Consider the following 11,972-nt stretch of genomic DNA (forward strand, 5'->3'; position numbering starts at 1 on the left):
CAATACAATGGAGAGAGAGATTTGCATGGAAACAACATCAGTGTCTCAATCCAGGCCAAAAACACCTTCCAAATTGAAGTTCCCAATAGATATATATTTCCATTACCTAATGAAAAATCCACATCTCAATCTGCTGATAATAATTCTACAATTCTAGTTCATTCCAATCAGTCATCAGGGAATCCAAGAAATCTGTTCATGATCTTCGCAACTGGTTTGGCATCTGCTGGTGGGTAAGGTATAATATACTCCAAATCCATTGTCTTGATAGTCTGGTAAAGCGTCTGTGGGCGAGCGCAAAGGAGATGTTTTCTCTCTGCCAATTCTTCAGCTAACTCGCTTTGGTGATTGTCCATCAAATCCTCATTCACAACTACAATTAAAGGCTTACTCAAGCGCAATGATTCAAATATGCTTCCGGACCCTGCATAGAACTAGAACTATTATTGCAAGATTTCTTCCTAAATTCTACTAGGTGCCCTGAACAATTCAAACTGCGTCAAGTAAGCATTTGAGTGAAGGGTTTCACCGAGTTAAACCCATCAGGGTTTTATAAAAGCAGTGGAGGTTTTCACCAGTCCAACTAAGAAATAAAAAGACCAATTTCCAAGTCGAATCCAAGTTTATGAACATTTATTATAAAGAGAGAAAGAACTGAATTGAGATATTACCAGCATGACTGATTATAAGAGATGACGATCTGAGGTAGTCTGCGATGCTAGGGGAGAAAGTGAAGTAATTTACCGTCAGAGGCCCATCTTCTCCTGGTGACTGCATTGTAAGACTGTTAGATGCTTCACTTGACAATAAGGGGGATTTGTTTCCTTATCATACTTAAAACAAGAAAGGTCATATGATTTAGAACCATGCAAATACTCAACTCAACTCAACTGAGCCTTAGTCCCAAACTAGTTGGGGTCCACTAATGAATCCTTTAGAAAATTTTCATGATTAGAACCATGCAAATCATTCTTTAAATTTCACCAGAACCAATACCACATAACTAAATGGAGAACTAGTACTGCTTGCGAAGTTAATAGTAGGAAGAGCTAATAGAACTTCTCTGAACACCTTTAATTCAGAGAATATACGTAATTTTGCAAATGGTTGTGTGTGTACTGTAGTTGATATCCACACTCACAGTTTTGTAATGGTACCCCAAGTAGTTGTCTCTTCGCGAGTGACAAAAATTCCTTATGCTTTACATCAATTTACCCAAATGACTTAAAATGAAAAGAGAGGAAGGGGGAAGAGAAGAGTGACGAAGAAATGAGGAAAAGGAAGAAGAGAGAAGAGTCACATCCCATCTTTTGGCATCAAGACAAAAAATGCTTCTCCATCATAAGATAGAGAGAGAGAGAGAGGGAGGAAAATTCGAACTTAAAAAACCCTCCTCCCGAGCAAAGAACTTTGAGAAGTACCACAAATGTTTTTAGGAAAATCCTTCACAAACTCTTCCAAACAACAATAAATACTAATCCATTTTTCCCTTCTCAAGTCCAAAACAAAACAGAGGATCTCCTTTCACAAACAATAAAAGATCATTCCAATGCAGAGACATGAAAGAAAAGCGATGTATGCTAATCCATGAAAAGCTATCAAAGGTGGTCCCAATGTATGTGTATGTGGTTGCATATATGTAAAAAAGAGATCGGTGCAATGTGCACGTTCTCCATTTCATTACTGCAATTCAGGCCACGAAGTCAAATAGTCAAATGTAGTAGCCTAAGAAGTTAAGAAAATAATGCAAGTCAAGCAAGTGGGGTGGGTACTAATAACATAGGCACGTTTAGGGCCCAAAATAGCATTCATATTCCAGGGGTAGAGGCACATGGGAAAATACTCCATTGACTCCTTTTCAAAATCGTGTTCATAAAAGCTACATGGCCCACCTATTATAGGATAACAAATGTCTACAGTGGACACTTGATCATTTCAAAATCATCTCAATTTTGAAAGTTGTTGATGGTTGGCATTAGAAAACCACAGCAGTGCCAAATGAAATAATACCCAAAGGAGCATATTTACCTAATAATGCATTAGAGCTTTAACTTACCATTTTAGTTTTAACAACCTCTTTGTCTACATAGGAATCGATGCAGATATTAGGATTTATTTACGTGTTATTTAGTTTCTAAGATTTTATTTCCATGTTATTTAGTTTCTAGGAATTTATTTTCCACGTTATTTTTAAGGATTTTATTTTCCATAGAATTGCAGTTCCATTGCTTATATATAGGCCTTATGTAATAGAGATTATTAACTTCGATGATTAATTGAATTAATTGAGATTTCTCCCCTCTACAGGTTTCTTCTCCTCCCTCTAATTTCCTCTCTTCTTCTCTCCCAGATTTCTTCTTCTCTTCTTTTCTTCCCCTATCTTCTCTACTTCTCCCCCAAGTCTTCTTCTCCTCTTTCTCCTCTATTCTTCTTTTTCTTCTCCTATTCTCTTCTATTCTTCTCCTTCTATTCTATTCTTCCCCTATTCTTCTCTTCTTCTCCCCTTTCGTCTATTTCTCCTCCCGGTCCTACATCAGGAATCCTACAACGAAGGAGAACAGATATTACCAAACCAACCTGGCAATCCAACTGTTGGCTTTCATAAATGGTAAGATCGTAGCTCGATTGGGCCATCATCAGCGACGAAAGGCCACCATTCTCTCTAGTCGAATCATATCTAAATTGGTTGCGTGTCATCACCCTCTATTATATTCACCCTCTATTATATAAGAAACGTGATTAGTTGGTCAACCCATGCAAGCTTGCCAAACTAATTCCAACAAGTATTTGTATTTTGGTTGTGGTTATTACAAGTGCAATTAATACCCTTCCTGATTCCACGGCCTCTACCACATCCTCCCCTTGAATCACGGCCTCTACCACATCCTACTCTTGAATTACAGCCTCTACCAAAATCCCCACCTCTAAAGGATTACAACACTTTTACGATGAAAAGGTTAGTAGGTGAAGGGAGCTCTCTAGTAGCCAAAATCTGTCCATGAACTGATACCCCTGGTCGAGACAGAGAGGATTTTGGCCACTCTAAACTCCTCTCGCTGTCTCAAGCAATTTTAAATCACTAGACAAGGCCCGATTCATATTCAGCTCTTCCCACATGTCTCTTAAAGCACTATACTACTCACAATGGTCTTATTCCATTGCAAAACAAAAATTGAACAGCTTGTAAACATGAGATATATTTTCACGAGATGAAACTGACAGTGCCATACTTTTTAGCCGGCCTAAAAGTATCACATTGGCACTGAGCCACTGACTTGTGGTTCCATATTATCCCACAGGAAATTCATAGGCACGAATTTTAATTTCCCTCTTGCACCAAGTGCTACTTTTATAAACTTAGCAAATGGAAGATAATTGGGCCCATTCATCTTCACATAAGTGAATTGCAACCCCAGCAGCTTCATAGCATTGGGTAGGCTAGGCTTACTTTTACTTATGATAACAACTTTCAGGGTAGCAACTAGCAACTGATCAAAATAAATGACGCAGCACGTAGATCACACAATGAGAACAAGAAGCCTTTAAATTCACTAAAGGGATATCATCAATAGGGCAGTACGTGATCTACACTAAAAGATATGCAAGGTGATCACAAAATATTGGGCAACATACAAATAAATAGAGAAGAACTAATAATGACTAACAAGGTAGCACAGACACACAAATGAGGCAGCAAGAGGATCATTCAAGCCACACAAACACTATAGAGGCACTATTCAAGCAAGAAAATTAGCAAGAAGGCAATATTCAGGCCATTCGAACAGCAATAGGCACCACATAATCTCTTAGATGCCACTATATGGGTTGTACACAGCCTATAGCCCACCCAAGCTTCATAGAAATTCCACAAATAGGGAAGCAATACTTACCATCCTTACTAGGACAGAACCAATAATAAAAGGTCACAATTCTTCCATGATTTAACATCAAAAGAGGAATGATTACTGTAGCAAACACCCAGGCACAAAACCCAGAGACCCTCATAGTTTTCTATCACATCAAGGGGGAAGAGCCTAGATCTTACGGTCCGACCACCACGTGAAAAATCTACAATTTCTAATAGATGTATCTAGAGTGGGGAAAAGATGAAAGAGAATTTAAGTTTCAGAACAATTTCTGATACCATATTAATTTATAAAGCGAAGGACAAACCACTTGGAGACGGCAACCCAAATCATTGGAATTAAGGTAGAACATATATGGATTCCTTGTTTTCAATAGCAAACCAATTTTTCTTTTTTCTTTTGTTTTTTGGAAAATAAACGAAACTCCCCTAAATTTGGTGCTGAAAGGTTTTGGAATAAGCTCACATATATGAGCTTTCAACAACGTTGTTTTTGGGAAGTGAGTCGCACTCCTCAAACATTTGCAATGACTAATCACATATGAATTTTCTAACTACTAATATATCTAAATGAATATAACTGAAGAGGGAATGTTTCAAGGAAATAAGAAGTAAAGGGGGATGCAGTACTACATTTTCTAACACCGATTAGTGCAAACATGATTTCATCAAACCGATTTGATTCAATTAATTACATAATACTTGTTTAGTTTTGTCATCATAACATTCACGAAAAAAGTTGTCATTTTTCAAATCTAGATGCTCTAAGCTTCTATAAATTCAACTATTAAATCAGTTAATCTCTCAAAACACTAAATATGTTTCTTTCTATCTAGAGCTCTTTAATAATGCTCTATACTAGCACTCCCATTTCTTGAGTCCTTTTCAGAACCATTGTTTCTTAGCACCGCTAGCAGGCCTGCTTCTTGCAACTATGGAACTTAACTTCCCGATCATTCAAAACCCGTGTATGCCTAAATGAATTCTATGAAAATCAGAAGGGCATGAATTTGAATCACAAAAAATAAGACAGTAAATCTAATGGAGGAAAGTATACTCATCCAAAAAATTTCAATAAAAAAAGATATACTCATCCAAAGACCACCATGGGAATACTAAACCAAATCCTGATTGATCATCATTACAGGATGTTGAAATACGGGCTGTGAGATCCCAAAGGCGCAAAGCTTTGATCCCACACCCATGTTTATAACATCAGAAGCCTACTTGATATTATCTGAAATGATTCAACTATCCAAGTAATTGAATCAAGGTACTCGGCCTGATTCGACTACAACCCAAGCTCCAAGTAGGAATCTCGTTGTGACTGTTCAATTAAACTATCCATAACGTTACATTGCATTTTAATCTCATTCGTGCAAAATCACAATGTTGTGTGAACTGTAAAGACCATACCGAAAAAAAATAATATGAACCATGTCAAATATGCTATCAGCCTATTACCATTTCACATGTATGAAGATATTTTGCCCAGTACAAAAAGCCATGTAATTATAACATTTAATTTCACATAAAATAAATAAATAACACATGTAGAAGTAGAATAGAGACCTTCGAAGGGATATAAGTTCCACGACCCATTTGAATCAGAAGATCCGTGTAGCCTTTCCTTGCCAATTCTTCTTTAACTTGTTGGGTATCTACCACGCTAACAAGAGCATCGAAACAAGTGGTACCTACAGTCACGAATACAGTTTTTTTCGATCTAGCATTGTCATCGGCTTTCCCCATCTCTTCTCAGGTATCTTATCTCAATTCGAAAACACTGGCCATGTTTTACAAGCACTGAAGCAATCAAAAACAGAAATTCAAATGAAGACAACCATCTACATCTACAGTCCGGAAGATAGAACTATCGTACTATGCTACAAAAATTTCCTATGGGGAAAAGTAACCAATGATACAATTTAAGAAACCAACAAAGTAGAATATAACTAAAATAGCAAAGTAACTAAACCAAACAGAATCCATCTCACTAAAAGCTGATGGTTGCGTAAAAGAGTATTGATAGAATAAACTTTATCATAAGAGCAATGTGTTGGTCTTTGATACAATACATCAAAATTTTATTGCACTATGTAGTGTAAATTTTATTTTTCTCCTGATTGGATGTCGTATAAAATTCTAATGCAATAATATGTAGATTTAATTACCAAAATTATGATATTCAATACCATCTTTCAATTTAGGAAAGCTATAGAGTTTTAATGACTGATCACGAGACCCTCACATATGGTTCTAGTACCCACTTGGAAATAAATAAATATGCGGAAAAGATTAGAAAAAATACCATAATTACACTTAACTCAAGCTAATATCGGAATCATTTTCCTAAGAAATGAGGAGTTTAGTGATTTTTTGAAATATCATAAAAAATGTAATGGAAAATTGCATGAAAAAATAGCAGATAGAAAATAATAAATAAATAAAAGGAAAAAAGATCAAAAGAGACTATCATCCAATGTGACTTCCATTCAAGTGGCAGCCATTGACATAAAGAGACCCCCATCATAAGATTGGCACATCAAATCGACGGCCAAATCACCCTAAATGTGTGCCAATGCAAGGAATAACGATCGTTGTTGATCATTCCCTGTAGTGGAACCACTTTTGGCATATTTTCACAAGGAAAAGAGTTTCATCCCATACCAATCGGACTGGAACACTCCGACAGGTGTCCTTGTGATGTAAGCAGAAAAAATTATATGCAAGACAAATCTGATAGCACTTGATATATTTTATTTTATTTTGGTATACCACTTGATATAATAGATATCTCTAAACTTGTTCTATTTATGGTAAATTTGATACCACTTGATACAATAGATATCTTCAAACTTTCACAAACCATAAAATTGCTGCAATGGAATTTCTGAGTATGTAAAACAAGGGATTTGCTAGTGTCCCTTGTTTATCGCATGTCAGACTAGCCACCTCGTGAATGAAGACAACAACTTTTGTCTCCATTCACGAGGTGGTTGGTCTGACATGCAACAGACCAGCCGCAAAATGCCTTTTGCGATGGACTCTAGCAATTCCCGTAAAACAATATGTGATTGTGATCTTCGTGGATATAAGATATGAAAAAATAAACTTCATAGAAATAATTAATGACTGATTTTAGTCAAAATCTGCACGAACAAATCGATGTAAAAACTAGTCCTAGATTGAATACAAAGCTAGGTAGGTGCCTTGGTGCTTTGTGGAGATCTGGTTGCAGAAGTTTTCAACTTTCGAAGCTTCTTCCTCCAAACCCTAAAAGAGAAGAAAACATCAAAGGCTTCCAAAGAACAAGGAAAAAAAAAACCTAAAACTCTTATTTTTATTCAATCTCCGGAACTACCCTGAAAATTGGCTTACAATAATATTTGCCTTCCACATGCGACCCTGATTCCCACGAAAACAAAGACCTGACCATCTCCTCACTCGTGACTTTTATCCCCTACCCCTAAAGTTTGTGACTGAAAGCAAATCGGCCTTATTCTTGTAACTTAAACATAACTTAACCAATAAAGAGTGGACCCCAATTTCGTGGGGAAGAAACTATTCTTCTCTTGCAATTGTGTTGATACTTCCACCCCTCCTAGTTGCATGCTTTCGCTCCCTTGCACTGCCTCAATCACGAGAGCCCTTTTTTTTCCTCTTGTGCATCTTTTGATTTCCTTTGGATCCCCTAGATGCTATACATGGTGGTCTACAATTTCTTCAATGTAAATGAGAGGATGTACTAAATGACCTTGTTTGCACACTAATCCATTTAACTCCTAATTGCCCTCACATTCAAGCCAACATCACGATTCAAAACCATTCATATTAACTTCCATAAATAGTTCATGTGGTGGACACACCATATATGAGTCATTCATGACCTAAAAACCAAGGTTGATGACACATGCATCAGTGGAGCCAATCAAATATCCATGTCACAGTCGAGTACAAAAATGTATAGGTTGAACTCACTCATCATAAGAAAAAAATTTATATGGCCTACCGCCGACACATTAGCATTTTTGGCTTCGCACAAACTTTTGTCTCATAACATCAGATTTGTAAATACAAATATGAATTTACAAATATTTGTAAATTTATTTTCAAAAAAAAAATCATATTTGTAAATAATACCTTGAGTCATATGAATGTAGAGAAAAAAGATAACGAGAGCGACAGAATACCAAAACAGAGAGGACATACACATTTTTCATTAAGCATTATCTGCAGAGAACATCGACTTACATACAATAAGCAAATTACCAAATTATCCTTAATGAAAGACTAATCAATCAAGCACTTAAAAGTCAATATCGCGCACAAAGGCCATCATGTGATAACCCATACGGGTGTGGCTCTTTGGCTTAAAGTCATGGGTATGCTCCCCAGTGACGAGAGTTCGAATCCCCCTGGGCTTGCCCAATGCGCGTGGTTCACGGGTGATTGCTGCATCGTAGGGAATAGTCCCGCCCTAAAAATTGGCGTGGGGATACCGCATGTCATAAAAAAAGGACATCTGTGATCCTTTTAATCAGTTTGTGGCAATTAAACAACCTCCTGATGAGCACAGTAAATTTTGTTACACACTAGACAAGATTACTTATGATTATCATATCTTCAGCACCTTGTTGCTGACTACATATAAGTTCCCATCCTTCCCCGACCTATGAGTCCTGCTGCTACACTATGATGGTCTTCTTCAGTCTACGACGGATCTGCTAAGAGACCTGCCTATCAGTCTTCATCTTTGGATTCTTTAGAGACTTTTCATCCAGTTGGCTTGTATAACACCCACAATTGTGGATGTGGACGTGGTCATGGACAAGGTAGTGGTTGAGATCGCGGGAACCCTCATTATCAGAAATAGGGATATCCTACACCTCAACCTGGATAATAGGCTCTTTGTTCCCACTACGGTGATCCCTGACGTGGTTTGCTATCCACCCCACAATAGGGATATCCTCCACCCCAACCTGGATAATAGGCTCTTTGTTCCCCTACGGTGATCCTCAATGTGGTTTGCTATCTACCCCACCTACATCAAGGCATGCTACTATGACACTCAGCTTCCAAGAGAATCTGCCTCTACTCCTTCATATTGTGGCTAGCCTTCTTCTCCAGCTAGCAGTCAGATCTATGGTCCTTGGAACCACATTGCTATCGAGTGCTGTCATCGATACAATTCTGACGATCAGCAGTGTCCCAAGATAGCTCTTGTTCATCAGCCGAGAGACATGTACCTTACTACTCTGTCTGAAGCATATTAGGTGGCTGATATGGGTATCACTCCCCTAATGACAGAAGTAAGCGTTCCTCCTTAGTTCCTTAACCGTGCTCCTCCCATATTGTCATGAGTGGTGGGTTATCTCTACCGATTATCCACATTGGTACGACTTCGATGACATCCACTTTTTGGTCACTTCCATGTTCCTGATACGCATTTAGTTCCCAATATCCAACATAAATTGTTAGCTTGCACCTTCCTATGTTCTTGAGAAGGATTTATGAGTGGAGACACTCTTGGCTAATGGTGTTCGCTGTGGAAACCTATACAATTTTGCAAGCATCTGATATTAGATCCTCCTAAATCACATCTATGCCGAAGTTGTGTACTCGTAAGCAAATTGAATTTCTTTTTACTTCATACACTTTCTTTCCATTCTGGTTGGTATATTCTGATGTGTTGGGAACAACTTTGTCTCCTCTTTCTAGTTCACGATTTTATGTTATATTTGTTGATGACTTCTCTTGGTTGGCCCTGGATATTTTTCTTTAATTAGATGTTCTTCAATGCTAGATTTTACAAAGATGAGTTCATCTTCTTCATCAAAACACAGAGAAAAGAAGAAAACCCAAACTCAAAGCTCAAGTTAAAACACAAAACAATAGAAAAGAGGAAAATATAAAACAAGTTTAAATTGAAAGACAAATCACCATGAGAGTGAGAGAAAAATCAAAACCATGTAAATTGAATTTCCAAAAGTAGCAAGAAATGGTGGGATTGACGATGAGGATTGAGGACCATTTGAGAAGTCCATGTGAAATACCTAAGTTTTAGACCACTCAAATCTGTAACCATTAGAAAAAACAGAAACCGGAAAAAAAAAATGCAAACCCATAAGATAAAAATTCCCAGGCAACCTAAAATTACCAAAAACACATATAGGTAAAATTCAAATATGAACCCAAAATTATGATCGGAACTGAATATTTACAGCAAATCTAAACTCATTATTAATTTTTTTTTATTTTTTTATTTTTTAAAAACCCACAAAGCCATAGGCTACAATCACAAAGCATCATGTTGGGTTGCCCAAGATACAATTAAAATAGAAAAGCAAAGATAAGAAAACCCAAATAAAAGGAACGGAGCAAGACCAGGAAAGACCAAAAAACCAACATAAGAAACCAATTTCTTGATGCAGTCCAAATCAGACGGGAAATTTTAATGGAAGAAAGGCATAGTTTTGAGTAATCCAAGAAATGAATAAGAGAATAAGAGAAGAAATTACCTCTCATAAGCAGAATCAAAGCGATTGAAGTTGACGGATTTTACAATCCAGCAGGAAACCAATAATCGGTTTGGCACTTACAATCGGTAGTCATAAACAAAGGTTTTTTCTAATTGCAATATCTAGAAGAGAGAGAGGATGTATCGATCTGTTTCTAACTTTCTATGCATGAAATTTTTTCCATGGATTGGATTTTTTTCCATGGAATATTTTTTTCATAATTTTTTTTCCATAGATCCAAACACCCTGTTAGAACATGTTGGCAACCATGGAAAAAAATTTCATGGATGTTTAGTGGGGCATGAAAAGAGATGAGTTGTGAGAGAGATGAAAAGCCCCTAAAAAAAAAAAAAAACTCAATTTGAAATAGGGAGATGAAAAATTCGCACCCGGAGAATTCTCACCCTTGTAACTTAAGTGGTGTTAACATCAATTGAATTCACTCGGCTAATGACAGGAATGATTGTAGTGTAACTTGTTCTCGCGCATGCTTTAACCTTAGAGGTGCGAATCATCCTACAAGAGTCATCCCCCAAATTTGAAATAACATATTTACTTTTGCTCCGTTCTCTCGTCGGAAAAGGAAAGGAAGTGAAGGGAAGTAAACTGATGTGGCAGAAAGGAAAGTGAAGGAAAAGAAACCTGACAGAAACATGTCAGATGAGCGTTTCGTTGCATAGAAACCTCACAGAAACTACAGAAATATGCGTTTCGTTGCAGGAAAACTCAATAGAAACCTGTTAAATAGAAACTGTGACAAACTGATATGCAGATTGATGCCAACATAGAATCTAGTCTAAAATAAGTGGGTCCAACCCTCTGAAGTCAATCAAAATAAGAAAACCATGACAAACAGAAGTTGAACAATAACGATGCCAATCAAATTGTCACAAATATAGAGTTGCCAAGATATAAATCAGGCAACCAACATAGACTTGACATAAAATTGTCACAGATATAGAGTTGCCAAGATAGAGTTGAACAATAACAATGCCAATCAAATCGTCACAAATATAGAGTTGCTAAGATAGAATTGCCAAGATATAAATCAGGCAACCAACATAGACTTGACATAAAAACTACATATGTAACAAGCGGATAGTGCTCAACAACAAGAGGAAGAAGCCCCAAAAAAATGACTAAGAAAGATGATAAGGCAACAATAGAATGACAAATCCAAGTAAACAAAAAAGTGTAAACAAAAAGAGCAAAACAAGGCCGAGCTTCCCAATAGACATTCAAATCCCAAATATAACAAAGATCTCAAAGGACGGGCACGTAAATCAAGCTACCACAAGGGGTGAAAGAAATTTGTTCACTTTGTTGCATGTGAAGAAATTTATTTTGAATAACTAGGGAAAAAACAGAATAAAATAACAGAGAAAAACAGAGGTTTCAATCACAAAAATCTATATAACACAAAAACACCACCAAAATAAAGGAATCAAACATACCCACCACCAAGATCCAAAAAAAAATCTCAGTACCTTTCGATTTCGAAAAACCCTATTTCAAGGAAATGAAATAAGATTAAACTCACAAAGCTCAGTACAACAAAATCACAAAAATAAACACCAGCAAAATGC

The 11,972-nt window shown here is 36.9% G+C and overlaps 1 protein-coding gene across 3 annotated transcripts; it reads right to left on the reverse strand.

Annotated features, from left to right (window-relative positions):
* Positions 1–73: 73 nt before the first annotated feature.
* LOC143879850 (glycosyltransferase family protein 28) lies at positions 74–10,719 on the reverse strand. Of its 3 annotated transcripts, none has more exons than XM_077382495.1 (4): positions 10,387–10,719; positions 5,438–5,562; positions 672–771; positions 74–424 (listed from the first exon to the last, which is right to left on the reverse strand). In XM_077382495.1, the coding sequence occupies exons 1-4, from the start codon at positions 10,391–10,393 to the stop codon at positions 168–170; spliced, it is 489 nt and encodes a 162-aa protein (XP_077238610.1). In that variant the 5' UTR covers positions 10,394–10,719; the 3' UTR covers positions 74–167. The 3 variants fall into 3 exon arrangements, with proteins under 3 accessions (XP_077238610.1, XP_077238608.1, XP_077238607.1); XM_077382493.1 differs by having other exon boundaries at positions 5,438–5,671; positions 10,387–10,718; XM_077382492.1 differs by having other exon boundaries at positions 5,438–5,651; positions 10,387–10,717.
* Between the last annotated feature and the right edge of the window lie 1,253 nt (positions 10,720–11,972).

Source organism: Tasmannia lanceolata, unplaced genomic scaffold, assembly GCF_043159265.1.
Source record: "Tasmannia lanceolata isolate RefF3 unplaced genomic scaffold, GAP_Taslan_0.1 ptg000006l, whole genome shotgun sequence".
NCBI lineage: Eukaryota > Viridiplantae > Streptophyta > Magnoliopsida > Canellales > Winteraceae > Tasmannia > Tasmannia lanceolata.

Coding starts and splice junctions, on each gene's coding strand:
- LOC143879850 (XM_077382493.1), bottom strand. CDS start 5,617: ATGGGGAAAGCCGATGACAATGCTAGATCGAAAAAAACTGTATTCGTG. Junction 772..5,437: donor GAACTTATATCCCTTCGAAG/GTCTCTATTCTA, acceptor CTTACAATGCAG/TCACCAGGAGAAGATGGGCC. Junction 425..671: donor TCTTATAATCAGTCATGCTG/GTAATATCTCAA, acceptor AGTTCTATGCAG/GGTCCGGAAGCATATTTGAA.